General features: G+C 43.8%; 3 protein-coding genes across 3 annotated transcripts in view; 2 read left to right on the top strand and 1 right to left on the bottom strand.

Annotated features, from left to right (window-relative positions):
* Positions 1–16,418, top strand: part of LOC126562334 (serine protease inhibitor 2-like) — a 388,794-nt gene that overhangs the window by 249,152 nt on the left and 123,224 nt on the right. The window lies entirely within an intron of this gene.
* LOC126562624 (terpene synthase) overlaps positions 1–16,418 on the bottom strand; it is a 224,574-nt gene that overhangs the window by 172,463 nt on the left and 35,693 nt on the right. The window lies entirely within an intron of this gene.
* The window catches only part of LOC126561937 (uncharacterized), a 35,966-nt gene continuing 30,237 nt past the window's right edge, over positions 10,690–16,418 (top strand). Inside the window, exon 1 of the mRNA XM_050218318.1 lies at positions 10,690–11,090. Coding sequence (XP_050074275.1) covers positions 10,878–11,090 — 213 coding nt within the window. The 5' untranslated portion in view covers positions 10,690–10,877. The remainder of the gene's footprint in view (positions 11,091–16,418) is intronic.

Here is a 16,418-nt window from a genome sequence, read left to right as displayed (position 1 = left end):
TCTCTAAGAAGCCTCTAATTTGAATTCTGCTAAGATTAAGTCGATTCATAATAATGTCTTATTTTTTATTATTCATTTAGTTTAAAGTAACTGCTCGGTGTCGTATTCTCTTACTCTTCTTTAACTGATTTTGAGCAATTTTCGTAAGACGTTTCTGTCTTGTTTCATTTTGCTTATCCCGGTGCATAATACTAGATAAATTAAAAAAAATGGGTTGAATTATACTTAAAATATTCTCTTTATTATGAAAAATTGATAATCTTGTTCTTTAAACGATCATTAAATTATGAAGTCCATTTGAAGTATAATGTTGATAATGTTCAATAGGTTTGTTAGCTGTTTAGCTCATTTTCAAGAAACTCTCGTGTGTAATTCCATACTACCCTTATCTAGTTTGCCGCTTCTTTTCTATATCAAAGAATGTCAAACAGGACCCAAAACTGAACTCAAACATGTTGAAACTAAACCTTGCTTAATTTATCTTTATTATGTAGGGCTTTGGGAATTCTTTCTTCATTTTCCCATTCAGTTCCACTCAGTACTCTTTCTTTATCCTCATCCAGCATCGTTAGCGTATAATGTGTAAGTGTGTGTCGGTTAAAAACATTCGGTACCGCGGGTAATGAACGATTGAACGAACCTGCCCTGCGTGGGTGTTTGAACAGCTGCGTCCCTCGTACCTTGTTTGACCCTATCCCTATCACCCCCTGTCCACCCGTGTCCTCCAAAAAAACACATGCGCAATGCATTTCGAGCGGGTAGGTGACTAAACACAGCGTACGCAAGAAAACACCGAAAGGAACTGAGCTGAAACTACCCCCTCAAAAGGAAAGTGGGGTTGTCTGTGTATGAGGGTTGATTCTAAAAACACCCGCAGTGTACGGGTATTAGTACGAGCTGTGTCTGCGTGTGTGTGTTTATGTCTTTTTTTTTTGTTGCGAATTATGCTCACACGGCAACCACTAACCACCAAATCCGCTAAATATACGCTTCACTTTCGTACGCAACAGTTCTATTTTCTCTTTTCCTCCCCGGGAGCTCTTGCCCCACTCTCTAGCACCTGTCTAACTCACCCCCCCCCCCCCCCCCCCCCCCCCAAACGCGAGCTGTCGAGCCATCGAGCCGGAGTACTCTCGCGAAGAAGGTTGTTTTCGCTTTTCAATTCAAAGCGCGCATCGAGAAGCCTGCACCGATCGGGCATTCGTTCTTGGTTGCGAAGCATCTACTACTAGACAAGCGACACCTTCGATAAGCGTGCCCTCGGTCCCTTCGTTCCTTCCCTTCCGTCCAACCCTGTCCCACCTGTGTCCCGCTGGCTAGTGGCGTCGCGTTTGAGAAAACATTTAATTTTAACACACCCCACAAACCGTTCTGGACCTATCCACCAGTTTGTTGGGAGAAGCAACTCATTAAACTGGTTTCATCCCCGTGTTGGTGTGTGTTGGTGCGGTGTGCACTTTTTTTCCCCCTTAGCCTCAGTCATCGCGTAACGGCACGCAGCAGCACCAGCGAAGTCCTTCGCGAATTGTGTGCGTATATGCTGACCGCGCCGCGCGTGCGCAAATGCGTTTCGAGGGATTAAGGTTGTTCTGAGTTGTTTTTTTTTTTCTGTTTTCTTTTTCTGTTGTTTCCTTCCTTTTCACATCTCTTGGCTTGTCTCCCTCTCTCGGGGCTCCATTTTCTTGCCGTGGTTTTCCTTTTGCTTCATTCCGTTCGTTCCGTACGTCCCTGTCGCGGATGGTAGGGGTCAACGAAATTTGCAGACACCCGCAGCTTGATTTCGTTTTGGAGGCAATTTAAATCAAGTCCCCCTACCCGTCCGAGTGCCTCGTTCCGTACCGGCAAAGCTTTGCATATGTCACACACTTTGGCCCGCATGCTATCGCACCATAAATTTTGGATGGTTCTGAGCAGTTCTCTGTGGAGTTTTATTCCTTTACTTTTCCTTCACACCGGACTCTTCGAGGCAACAAAGAAACGAAACCGATGCAGACACTCTCTAAGCGGATCAGCAACTTCATTTGAAGGATGCAGCTTGGATGCAAGAGTGTAAGAGAAATAAAAAAAGTTTATTCAACTCCAGCATTTAAGTTCAAACTCGATCGTGCAAATATATGCTCTACGGCTCGTATTGTAATGTGATAATGAAGAAAATATATTTCACACAAAAAATGCACGCGATCTTCGTATTCCAAGGCGTGAAGAAGCAATTTTCGGCATGCGTGAGTATGTGTGTGTTGACCCAGCACACGAATGAAGATGAGCGCAAAAAGCGCAGCGGTAGGAAAAATGGGGCTGATCCTCCCCAATCTTCATGGCTAGCAGCATCCTTCGGCACTGATTTCGCATCTGGTCTGGTTTTTTTTTACTTCTCTCTCGCTCTCTCTGTCACACACACACAAGTTTAAAGAGACAGATAAAGCCGATTTGGCATGCAAAAACCCACCCCGTTACGGTGGAGAGCATGCTGGGACGATCGGGTCGTATTTTTAGTACTTCATCGTAGGATGTGTTTGGTTTGGTCCTCGCCCTCGAACAACTTTTTTCCCTGCTCTTATAGTGTCGTATTCTTCTTGCTATCTGGCTCAATATCCTCCTGGTTTTATTTATGTTTTCCACCCTTACCCCAACGTACGGGAACAGATTGGATTGTCCTGCTAGTCGCTCGATTCGCACACGCTTCCCGTGGTAGGTGTGAACTTGTTTGAAATCTTAGTCTTAACTTACCTTGCGAAATTGAAGACGAAAAGCGCCTTTTTACACACAGAAGCCTGTTTCTTCGACTCGCACTGGACACAAAGAGCGTCTTCGCTGAAAAAGGATTAAAACTTGCTGCTTACTAGGTGTAATAGAGAAAGATTTTCTCCACCACCCAACGAGAAGCCTTTTTTCTGTTCAACTTCAATTGCGATTCACACTAGTGCACACAATTTGGCGCTTACGCAAACACACTGATACACTGGCACTGGCTATGGGTGTATTTTATTTTCCACCTGTTTTGCAGAAACTTGGCGAAGTAGAAATGCCTGCCCGATTAAACACGCTGGACTTGCTTCACCTTTTAATCCTGTCGAAAGGAAGAAGATTCATCAAGAAGGATTAGACTTATTCCACACTATCACATCACTACTGGCACTGTTGGATGGAGTACAGCTAATCACTTTTATACAATAAACGGTTCAATGGGTTTTTGTTGCGCACTGAAACACCTTCGAGAACTCTCGCCAACGACAACGAGTTTCTTTTTTCTGGCAGACGATCGGATTTTAAGAGCAGGTCAGTGAAACCCAAAAAAAAAAAGAAGAAGAAGAGAATACACACGCAAAAACTGTTCTCACATTTGTCCCACGTAAATCGTGCTTGAAGTTTTCGTTTTGGGGCGGAACCGGAAGGAGAGCTTCTGAGACCGGGAAAAGTGAGAAGTGATAGTGCGAGGTCAGGAAAAACACGGTTTTCCACTTGAGCGGCAAGAGGCAGAAGCGAGGATGGGCAATAACGATCACATATAAACACACACAAACAAACACATGCAATGTACCTGCTACACAAACAAAACGATACAAATGATCGTGCGAGCAAAATAACAGCTCCTAACCCAATCCAACCACAGCACCGATGTCGAAGCGCGACGGAATGAACGAAAAATGTTTGCTGATTTTTATTTTTAGATTTTAACCGAAAATTCTACCACGACTATGCGTGTGTATGTATGTTTGTGAGTATTGGTGAGAATGAGCCACGTGACGTAACGCGGAAAAGCGCGAGGATCGCGAAGGAGGAAAATCGGCCTCGTGGATAGCTAATCTGGCGATCGCGAAAGGAAAATTATTTTACCAGGGAAAGAAAATGTGTTCCTTACAAAATTACAAACAACGATTAAACGAGTGGAACATTTAGTTAAGATCCGTGCGTGATTTCGCTGCCACTATGTCACTTCATTAATCTGCAAGGTTGAATATCCGATCTGTAATCAGTACACCGTAAAAACACCAGATTTTAACATGTTTTTCCCCATCCCCGCAAACGTTTAATGCATGAATCACACTTCAGATCACGGCACCGGAACCGGATTTAAAGCTTAAGAACCTTTCAAAGTAAAACTAGCCAATTCACTTCAACGCTACACCAGCATCAAACCAACAAAAAACAATCGTTATTTTTCACTGACAATTTCTGCCACCGGTTGCGAACACCTTGCAGTTGCAAATAGGAGTCACCAAAAGCCTGAGCGCCCGAACGCACTTTACCACACAACTTGCCTATTGCCCCGAGAATAACACCGACTTGCTCGAAGGAACTTAACCAACAGAAACCAAACTCGAAACCACCTAGCGAAAACGAAACCGAAACCCGGTGCATGAGTGACGTGAGTTGTGGATGAGTGACCGTCCGGTGATCACAACGAGTGTCGGTAATGTTGTCCAACATTAGGGGTGGTTTTTTCCCATTGGTAGATGTTGCCTTGATGGTCTTTCTCTTTCTCAGTCTTACCTGTTATATGCTATGGTTATGCGTTGGTTATGCGTTGGCTTATCGTTGCTTCAATGTTGATTTATATGGTGCAAAGCATTTTTATTGATGAGAGTATATTTTCATAAACATTTTTGAAAGACATAAAATCTAAATATAAAATTTTTCATTTATTTTCGGTGTAAATAATTTCAAGCAATTTTCAAACGAAATCAATGGAATTAACAACAAACAATTCCAAAATTAAAGAACAATGAAATAAATTTGTTTTATCCATTTTTTCATACACATTATTTTTTACCATGTTTTATGATATAATCGTCCTCGTGTGTACCCAGCTTAACGGTGCGTAAGGGACAACTAATATTATCTCTCCGTGAGCTAGTGAGCTACAGATGCATTGAGTGAGTTACTCACTTCCTTCTAGGTGATGAGATCGATCGTTGAGAATTAAAGAATGGCATTATGATCACGGAAAAAATAAATACAAAATAGTACGATGATCACGATTTACTATATCAAAACAAACAAAAAATCGCTATCGTGGGTTCAGACAACATTTAACAGCATCAATGCTGTGCTGATTGCATCGTAATATTTTCAGGTAACATTGATAATGCGTTTTATATTCTGCACATATTATCGGCGTTAGCCACAGCAAAGTTAGTTAATGTAAATAGAACCTGAGTAATAGTGCGTATAGTATAGTTGTTCAAAATATTTTTATGCATCAAAATCTAGAACAAATTGCAACAAAATTCTTTAACGATAGCTCAATTTTCATTTTATGGAACATAACTTATGATATCGATAATAAGGAGGAAATGCCTTATCAAGATGATTATAAAATTTACTCAACACAAGCGGTGTTGACAATACGGCACTGGACCGTCATTATTAATTATAAATAAAATAAATAAAAACTTATGATATCGATATTTATTAATTAATTTTTCTTTATGATGTTTATAATTCAGATTTATTTTCTTAATATTAAATTTTTTACCATCCTCAAAGGTGTGTTGGAGCTTACCTTGCTTGTATCACAGTTTATATAGAGCAGCTGAGCTATAAAATTGTTTTTACACAAGCAAAATACTTGAGGGCACAAATTGGTTTTAAACAATTTTTCTGAAATATTTCTAGTTGGAAGTATAAGCAAATTCAATTTCACAAGATCTGATAGAATGAGCGGACTACACGAAACGAAACACAAGGCTTTAGTTGACAGAAACAATGAGATTAATTAACACTTGATGCTTGTTGTTGTAAACCTTTTGCCTTTTTGTGCTCAAATGAATTAGTCATTTGTTTTTTGTTCGATAGTATCGATGAAAAATGGTGGATTATTCTCTCTTCGGTAAAGCATGATAACAGCATTAATAAAAATATTCGCTTATTTAATTCAATAAAGCAAAAATAAATGTCTTTTGTATGTAATTATTTCGGATACGTAACAAGCATCCCTACCACCGTGCTCTGCGGATTGCATACTTTACTTGCATCCAACCTGCACCCTGTTGCATGCACGGGGTGAAAGCAATCTTGTGAGCTTTTGAGAGTAGAAAGCTCAACCCGTATGGACACTCAACAGTGCTCCTCATTTCTCCGATCATTTTTCTTCATTTTCCAACCGTCATTTTATAATATTTACGCTCTTTCTCCGTGCCGATCAATGGCATCTCGATCGGTTCCGGAATCATCCGGTATGGCAGTTGCCAGCAAGCCGTCACTCGATACACAGTACTGGATGGTACACATTATACGTTGCGGGATGCGTTAGTGCTTAGCGTTGGTGAAATAAATTGAATTTCAGATTGCAAAAAAAAAAAATCTGATACTCAATTCGTACCAGTGTCCGATCAGCAGGTGGCCAGAACAACTTGTTGTATTTGCAATTCAGCAAGTACCATCAAAACCAACGTACATCGAACCCAGCAGACAAATGGTTGAGGATTGCCAATAATCTAAACATTCTCGGCGCGATTTTTATACTCTGTGTACACCATCAACAGCTCGTTATTGCTACTTGCAGCGTAGCAAGCAAGTGAACATTATAGGCAGGTCTTAATCGTAGGCGAATCTGTTGCCGAATGGTGCGATTTGTACATTGGAAATGGAGCGTAAAGTGTTTCATGTGGTGTGAGGCGATGAAAATTTTGTGTTTGGCAAAGCGGGCAGTTAAATGAGCAGCACTATAATCATAAAGTTCATTACTACACGGGAGTGGTGATGGTGGTGGTGGTGGTGAGGATGTTTGCTTGACCCGAACCGTGAGCTAGTGCCGATTGAAAGGGTTGAACTTTCCGTCTGGCGAAAAGTGATCGTGACTTTACGCGAAATGTACAATGTTGCAATTGGTAATCATGTGACAACAAAGTATTTTGTGGTAGTTTTTAACTCTATTGTGATTAATTTTGGAGGGCCATACGTGAGAGAAAGGATATAGGATAAATATTTTTATTAATTAATACTTTAAACAATTTGATGATTTTATTGCTGTTTAGTTGTATCATTTACCACATTTACATTTTTTGACTGTAAGTTGTTGGCATGACTTGTTTCTGATATTTATCAAAATTATTGAAAGTAATCAAATTTAGATTCGTTGCAATCCTTCATCAAATTTAAATATTTGAAAGATGCTGTACTGCTGACTAAATATGACAATCATCTGACGTGAATTTGAAAGTATTTGTATGTGTGTAACCGTCAGTAAAAGAGAGAAATAGAGGGAAAGCGATCTAAAGTCCTGCGGCAGCAAGAGCAATCCCAACAGCGAGCCACAAAAAGCTTCTCCAGCACACTGTGAAAATTGAAAAATTGCCCCCAAAATCAGTCGCATGCCAAGAGCGCCAAGAGAGTGTACGAGAGTCCGGGACTTCATCATTCACGAACACTCACACATGCGCCCTCCACTGTGAGAGAGGAGAGCAACGGTGAAGGTTTTCCACGGAGCAACAGCAGCACCACTGGCAGCAACGAGCAGCAGCAGCAGCAACCAGCAGTCAGCAGCCAGCAGAGCAGAAATTGGAAAAGTCACCCGAGCAATCAGTTTGGCCTGTTTGGCCAGTTTGAGTGAGCGTCGAGGTCAGCAGGTAGCAGCAGGCAGTGCGCGTTTTCCTTCGCGTTGTATCCTCCGTGTGAATCCTTTTTCAGTTCGGTTTTTCGTTTTCCGCGAGCCTTACTGCGTGACTGCGCCCGTGCGCTGGTGAAGTGTTTGTGAGTGTGTATGAGTGTGTGTGTGTGTGTGTGTGTGTGTGTGCATGTGAGTCTGTGCGCCGTGTACGTGTGATTGCACGGGTTGGGACTTTGCTACCGTGTACCACACGAACCTATGGCGTGAAGGAGAATCGATTTGTCCGAAATTGGTTGCAGCCACCGGAACTGGCGTGTATGTGTGTGTTTGTGAGTGTGTTGTACGTGCATATTCCGAAAGTTTAAAGAACCTTCCTACTAAGTGGAAGTGTGGTGTAAAGTGGCATAATAAAATCGTCCACAAAGTCTTCACATCGTACATCCTGGAACAATTACCAGGGGACGGAAGTAGTCCACGTATGTGGCTGTGTATGCAACAACGTACGTGTGTTTGTGTGTGTATATGTGTGGCTATGATAGAAATGAATGTTGGGAAAAAGAAGTAAAAAACGAAATTCTCTATTCTCACGCAAAATGGAGACCTTCCTGTGGGGTGCAACGTGCGTGGTCTCAGGGTTCTGCAGACATTTTGAGACCTGATACACTAATAATCGCTCCGTGCTGGAATGCTCGGTATTGTCGCTGTTATCGTCATTATGATCATTATCATAGTTATCGCGACGCTCTTTATCATCTAATACCATCATCATCATCATCATCATCATCATTACCGAAGTAAAGCACCAGCGTTTAGTACGACCACTAGCGCAGCTAGGACACATCCAGGACACAACCAATACCAGCGGCTCGGCGACTACCAACACTCGCGAAAGCTTGCTGCTTGCTTCGACTCCTACTACACCGTCCAATAGCAACCCACCCACTGACACACATTGAAGACACATACACACACACACGCATATGCACAAGTACAGAGGGCAACACTGTCCAAGTGACATTTAGGTGTACCGTGATCTGTGTTTGACTGAAAGATAAAATTGTATCTGTCCAAAAGGGGACAATTTCTTGCATTACACACACCTCAATGCTGCTTGGAGCATGGTACAAGTTCTTTTCGCAATTGTACGAAACATCATTTGAATATACTTCACACGACCGTTGCAATGCTTCAAGTTCCGTTTTACGGATAGAAGCAGAAGGAAGTGAACATTGGAATAAATTACCTTGCCGATGGGAAGATTTGCTTTTCCGGGCTGCCATGGAAGACGGCACACGCAAATCGAGAACAATTATTGCGTGCACTCGTGCGTAGCATTGCCGTACGCCCACAGGACAGGACAGGACGCACAGAGTCGGACACACCATACACCGTCTTGTCATGTCGGTCACAAGAAATAGTGGTTGTGGTGATGGTGTTGCGCTTGTTCCATTGCTGGCAATTCAAAGTTTAGACTAATGGCTGTTTCAGATTCGGATCAGAATTCTGAACCTGAGCTCAAATACTCTAATGGCATGTGGTTTGATGGATTGTCAGTTGGACCATATGTGTAGAATTTTTAAGGAACCATTGATGGTTCCCAACGATTGGAGAGGTCCCATGACGGATGACCGGATGAAGTCCAACCATTGATAGGTTCACCTTATCACACACAGGCCACTCTGTGCGAGAGAATACCTATGTAGAACACGATATACATTCAAAAAAAAAATCTAAATACAAAGAGAGAGAGCGAGAGTGCTACGCGAGAGCCAGAGAGTGAGTGAGAGGCAGGGCAAAAGAGAATAGTTTTCCATCGGTGAAAAGCGGTGGCTCCAAATAAAACCTCCCCCCGAAAAAAAAGCCCAATAAAACAAGCGCTCGCGAAAAGGATATTTTGTGCTGACTTCGAGAGAACGAAGGAGAGCGAGAAAGAGCTGTGTGGAATGTTACTCGCACGGAGCGAGAGTTACACCTTGTTGTGTTTGCTCCGTGTGACCTCGCAGTACGCATGAGTGATGTTATCGATTGATTGCGCACGCAAACCCTTTGCTCGTCGCGCCATCTCGCAGCAACCGAGAGCTGGCAGCATTAGTCGCACCAGCAGCAGCAACATCAGCAGTAGCAGCACCATCAGCAGGCTGCGCACACAGAGCACGGTTGATGCGGTTTAACAGGGAAAACAGGGAAGCAAAGAGGCACCACACTGACCCCGTACACGCACACACACACACAAGTGCACGTGTGTGACGTTTGTTAAGTGTGCGTGCTGATCGTGCTTCCGGAATGTGAACAAGTATTGGTGCGTGTGTGTCAACATCGATCAAGGATCTCGGGTTATCACCAGGTTGATACCAGGATCAATCTCCCAAGCTGCCCCAAAAGGACGCGAGAATTCCGCGTGGCAGAGTGTTTGTGTGTGTGTGTGTGGTGTGGACCGGGAACAAGAGACGCGCGCGCGTGTGTGTGTGTGTATGCTACATGTCTGGTGGGTGGGTTGTGGTGTAGATGGGTGATAGGGGACCGCGATCGACTGGATATCTATTCGCGGATGGCGGATCAGTCGCTAACTGTGATGTTGCGTGCAAGATGGCCACGGGGAGGCCATTTTCGCACCCGGTAGTGTCGAAGATTGTGTGTGCGTGTGTGCGTGTGGCTTGCCTGTGAAAAAAAAGCTTTCCAATGGGGGGAGGGTTCCCAAATCGAGCATTACGTTGAGGATGATGGTGCAAAAGATGATGGTACAGGGTCACTAAAGTTCTTCGTGTCGGTGTTGTTCCCATAGTGCCAATGGTGGAAGTGTTGTTACAGCAGCAGCAGCAGCAGCAGCGGCGGCAGCTCGAGTCGTTGTCAGTGTCAGTGCGGTCGTGCCATTGGAGCAGTGCTAGTTTGTTGGCGTTTGTCGCTCCGTGCGGTGGCTGTCAGTGTGGGCCCGTAAGCCCGGTTTCGGTGCTGGTGGTGCGTGCGTGCGCGCGTGACCGTCGCAGGCATTAAGAGCAAGCCAAACGAGCGGGCGCGAAAAGCACTACCAGAAGCAAGAAGAGGAAGAAAAAGCAGAAAAGGAAGGATCAGAGGCAAAAGAAGATATAGTAGAGGAGCACAGGGCGCAGAAGGTGGCACGTGTTTTGGTAGTGACGGCGATAGTGACGGGTCAGACGCGTGGTGGAACGGGGGAACGGGGCAGCGGGACGGCAGTGAAGAGCAGCGAACGTTCGGCGCACGGCGGACGATGATGGTGGGGCCATGAGCCCGAGCCCCGAGGTCGTTGCGAGCCGCAAGCGCGTCTCAAGCGGGCCTGCACCATGCTAGCGCCGCCGAACCCGAGGTCAATATGCGGCCAGGACCCGGGCTGGTCGTGATGGCGCTTGCGTTTATTTCGGGGGCTCGGCGAGGCACCGGTCAACAGAGCAGCAGTGCCAATCAGAGTGGCAAGTTGGGCAAAGTTGGAGAAGACAATACGGGAGAAGGCGGCGCACTAACGCGGATCAATCCGTGGCTTTCGGCGTGCGATCTGGAGCAGCCCAACTCGGCACCGGATCTCCAGGTTAGTACGAAACCGGCGAAACAGGGGAAAGGTTTATCGTCATTGTTCGGTACAATTTGTTACTCGGTAGAGTTGTTACAAGGTACTTCATTCATGCCTTTGCCCACTTCATTCATCTACCCTGAGTTACCTTCCCAGTTACTTCAGGGTCTATTATTTATTACTCTCGGAACATCTGTCTATTGGTGATCACCGCCAAAGACAAGACAAAAGAAAAAAACAAAGAAGAAAACAAAACAGGAGCACGAATATGAAAATCTGTTCTTGGAGCAGTAGCAACCGGGATACACGTCCCATTCATCAATTATATAATAATAAAATTCAACCGTTCCAAAACTCGCTCTCACCACTGCTGTCGCGAAGGATTCGCGGGCCCATTGGCTTTCCAGAGCGTAAGCCTGTGTGCCGTTCTCTGCAAAGAGCATAAACCCATAAAAAAAAAACCGCGGAGAGTTCATACTTCGAGCCCGCAAGCTTCAAAGGGTAGCATGCTCTACGCTCCTGGGAAGGCTGCTGCCAAACGGTTCTTCAGCTTTCTCGGTAAAATGCGTGAAATCACTCAGTATGCTCTCCAGGAAAATGGGTAAACTCGTGTGTTTGCTCACCTTATCGAAAGATCCGGCTGGGCACTTTTCACGGTAGGCATATCGGGGTCGGTTTCTTGGTTGTGAGGCGTTTTTTTTTTTTTTTTTTTGAGAAGGGGAGGCCGAACGACCAAAAACCTAAAATAAGACTCGTGAAGAGAAGGAGACACACGAAAGACCAGCACACACACACAAAAAAAAAACACCATTGACTGCTCGTTCGAGCGTGCTGAAGCGTTTGCTTGTCTGCGGTAGTAGTAGATGTGGTAGTAAGAAGCATAATACTAGTAGAAGTAGTGGTGGTACAATATTACCGGTCGGAAACTCATTCTTGCAAGGTGTTTGTGGTGGAAACGAACCTCAAATTGGTACCATCAAGAATTGCAAGTCGTTCACTAGTTCCACCGGATGCCAGCTATCACTCTTTTACAATCAAGTTTTGGTAATATACTCGGTTGTGAGGCTCATTTATTGAGCATCGAGACCTCTAGAGTAGATCATGGTTGCATCTGAGCAAACATGAAATGTTTGCATTATGTATGAAAATTAATCAAAGAAGAAAAATCTGTTTATTAGCAGATATTTCTATTCAATCGTACCGCTCGTGAGATAGTTCGCAGAGCACGATGAAAATATTAGGCTCTGAGCAAGACGGCGCTGATGAAAAGCAAGAGAGCATTGCACGTGGGATGATGTGATACTTCTGTTTTTTTTTCTTTTAGTTGCCAGCTCTTGAGTGTTCCTGGAAAGAAACTGGAAAACGTTATTTATTGAGTGCTTCGTTATTTCCTTTGAGGAGTTTTTTTATGACAAAGTTGAGTTAAATGTAAATTATTGAAATGTTTTCTCAGCTGTTACGCTTCATTTGAAGTTTGTAAGCTAGAGTTCGTTTAATTGCGGTGACTTATCTACATAGTTTTCGATCTGGTTCACGATAGTTTAATTTTTTTTCCTTATGGCAAACAGGAGATTTTTATAAAAATTTATCCAGCAAATATATTAAGCCTAACCAAACCGCCTGTGCTGTAATCAATATTGACCGTCGATTGATACTGTGAGTTCATAACTTCCACAGGCCCCGGTTGCGCGTATTGAAGCTTGGTATATAAATTTATCAACGTCAACTCGGCTATCTTGCCGGCACGGCCACCTTACCCGTCAATATGATAGAAAATCCAAGATAAAGCCAAGCATTTAGCAAGAGGAAGCAAACGTCAGTCCAATGAACAAGTGTTACTACAGCAGGCAGCAAAGAAAGGGAGCAAAATTCATTCAAGATATGTACACACATATATGCTTCCACCGCAGAATGGTAAGGAACAGCATAAGTAGCAATACTTCATGCTGAGATCCGCATGGTACATTGAAGCCCTTGTGCCCAAATTCTGCTAACCCTGCGTACGCCAACGGAAAGATTGTCATTTACTAAGCCGCAGCCGGATGGTTGTAGAGGGGGAGTAGGTAAGGTAAGGGTTTAGTGAACGGGGGAAGGAAGATGGTTACGGGGTGTTCGGTAAAGCGGGCGAACAAACGTGATAAAAACGCCGTAAGTAAACCGTAACAGATTGCACAGAGCATCCGCGTGCGTGCCACAGTGCTTGGATGCTGGTTATCCAGGACCCGTTCCTTGTGGGCGCCGGGTGAGCAAGTGGTTTTGCGGAACGTTGAGAAGGACACGGCATCCCCGGGAGATGGATTGATGCCATCTTCATCAAGCACCGACCACCGCCGCCGTATGATCACCGTTACGTGAGATAAGCGGTACAGATATTGGGTAGGCTCTTTCGCCCGCAGACCTGAGCGCCCATTGTGCCTGTTCGAGAGATGTTTTTTTTCTGAATTCCGTTTTCATCCATCCAGTGGAGGCTGGCACGCGGAAAACGGGTTGATCGAACCGGGGACGAGCGAGCCAACACACACATACACACGCACAAAAGCAAACGTGGATTCCATCACAAGAGTTTTCCTAACGCAAGTAAGCGGGTTGCTATGGATAAAGTGTATCGATATGAAGAAGTAGATGGAGGGCACAAAAAAAGGAAACCCACAAGAACACCCTAACACCTTCCACAACAGAAGAAACTCCATCTTCACCACCAAAAAACTCTTCGTTCGTTGTGCTCTAAAGCGAAAGCCCATCATTCATCGAGAGAGGGCATTAGCATAGGATCATTTTATTGCTCAATTCATTCCCGACCACTTTCCCTGGATGTTCAACAGCACAACAGAGCTGTAGGGGAATCGCCGCAGAAATGGGGGAAGTTTTTGACGAAATTGCGACGTAAGAAAGTGACAGGTCTGAAGAATCGAACGGGATGTGGATAATGTGAGGGCAAGATTTTGGAAAAAAGGTGCAAAGGCAACACAAAAAAAAACCCTCACATTACTGTCCAGGTCCAGGATTCTTGGACCAAACTTCCCCAACATTCTGATCAGCCCAGTCCGCCCAACATCGCCAGTTGAAGTAGTATCTAAGGTGGGTTTGAACTCGTCCGATCCAAGGAATCTTGTTTTTTGCTTCTTTTTTGCTTGCATACGTAAGGATATTCACGCTTTGCGAGGTTCCTTCTCCGGTGGAGCTATTACTTGGTGTGTTATTCAATATTCTACCCCTACTTTCATGCTGAAGGAAGGGGCGGCCAAATGAGGCTACCGCTTTCATATCATTAACATACAGCTAGCGGGCGTTCCAAAGCACCCGATTCAACCAAAGCAGGAAGCTCTCTACTTTCCATCCACACCCATACACACTCATCCAGAGCCAGCCGTTCCTCGAAGTTAACCACGGCCGAGGCTAGGGCAGTTGTTCACGCTCACCGTCTTTCTCGTTTTACTGATGCATAAAGGTAGGAAATTTTATCCATTTGCTCTTTTGTTCACCGAACACGGTTTGAGCATGTGGCACAGCGTGGAGAGGATTTTCCACGCGAAAAACCCGAAAGCACCGTACCGTTCGCCGCATACGAAGGCGGGATAGTTTTCCCAACACTGAGCAGCTCGTCGCAGGTTTCGCTCACGCTCTGTAAAAGCATTTCGCAAAAAGGGACGGAAATCCTTTTCTCTTTCTCTCGAGCGCTCTCTTTATCGCTCGATATTGCTCTGTATGTTTTTGCTTCCTAATATAACCCAGGCCTTTACTCGGCCAGCAGGCTCACCAACACCAGCTGGGTCTCTTTTCGATCTCAGCTGAGGGCTTTCGGAGGCGACGACGGTGCGCTTTCACATACACCAATGGCTTACCAGCGTGTTTATTGGTATCCTGCCTTGACACACTTATACCAGCGCAATACACGGCATCAGGCATTCCGTCCTGATCCTGGCTCATTCACAACTATTCGCTTCCTTATCGCGGGGCCGTCGTTGTATCGAGCCAACCGACTAATCCGGACTCGGTGAAACCAAAAGAAAAGCTTTGGCAGGGTTTGGGTCCTCTCATTTCCTAGCAATACAAACTTTTTTTCCTTCTTCTCCCCCGACGAAGGATAAGTTGAACCAATATCCTTGCCAGACGGATTCCTGCACTAGTAATCTTTTCCATTTTTACATGTTTTTTTTTTTTTTTGTTATGTGTGAGTGATGTTTTTTTTTTGTTATTCTCGGTAAACAATATGTCACACCAGCATTTAGACGATGGACGACACTTGGTTGATATCACGTTCCGCATCGCGTTCCTCTGCCACCCAGAGGAAGGCTTTATTAATCGCCAACGGCAGCCATCGGTATTGATTTTAATTTGCTGCCATCCATTTTTACTTCTCTTTTTTTCCCACTACGACTACGGGAGCATCTGCAAGTTGCGAGAAAAGCTGAAGGAAACAGTGGGAAAAAACAGGTTTCCCTTTTTTCCTGGCGATGATCTAATCGATCAGTGTAGGGGCAGTTACTTAAAAGATGGTTGAAGTGCTAGGTAAGGGTTTGGGGTTGAGTTTTTTTTTAATTGGTTCTTTGTTTCTTGTCTGCCTGAGTCGGAAGCAAATGATTCTGCTTATTATGCTTTCGTTTAGTGAATGGTGATGGCAAACAGATTGAATGATGTGGTGCGTTATTATCACTAATTTACGTGATTGTACACAATACAAAAAAGTTTTTCCTTTTGACGTTTGTTAAACAATAAGCCAGTGAACTGAAGATGGCGATGTCGACTGAAGGAAAGTGCAAGAACAGTCAAAGAAACTGAAAGATTCACGAACTAAATCGACTCTGGTGGACAAGGAAATCTGACAAATAGGCTAACAAAATAGTTTTCCACTATTTACAATACCCACCATTACAATGCACTAGAAAAGAGCAACAGAAGTTATTTTTTTTTTTTGAAAGTTAATAGACTCGATGAACAAAAGGAAAAAATAAAAAGGAATATGAATTAGTAAATGAAAATATTATTTCTTAAAATAGTTATATAACACAAGTGCACAATAAAGAGTAGATTAAAGTCTAATGTTCAACAGATGTTATTAAGTAACTCACCAAACAACCATTGATTCGATAGTTGTTACTCTCAAGGAATTTTAATTAATTTTCAATAAGATTGTGTTAAAAAATCGAGATATTTCAGTATCCTAAAAACGAAACGAAGTCTTAAGGTTGTGCAAATTCAAAAATCGTCATCAGTGTTGCTATTTCTGCTACGACTTCTAAACTATTGATGAAGTGTGATTTACAGGTAATATCCAACTGCTACTCAACTCAAACAATGGACAAGAATTTAAGAAATTGTATAAAGTTACATAAACTTAAACAAAAT

This window comes from Anopheles maculipalpis, chromosome 3RL (assembly GCF_943734695.1).
Source record: "Anopheles maculipalpis chromosome 3RL, idAnoMacuDA_375_x, whole genome shotgun sequence".
In the NCBI taxonomy this organism is placed as follows: Eukaryota; Metazoa; Arthropoda; class Insecta; order Diptera; family Culicidae; genus Anopheles; species Anopheles maculipalpis.
The sequence above is the reverse complement of the archived record's forward strand: the minus strand, read 5'-3'. Positions and strand labels throughout refer to the sequence as shown.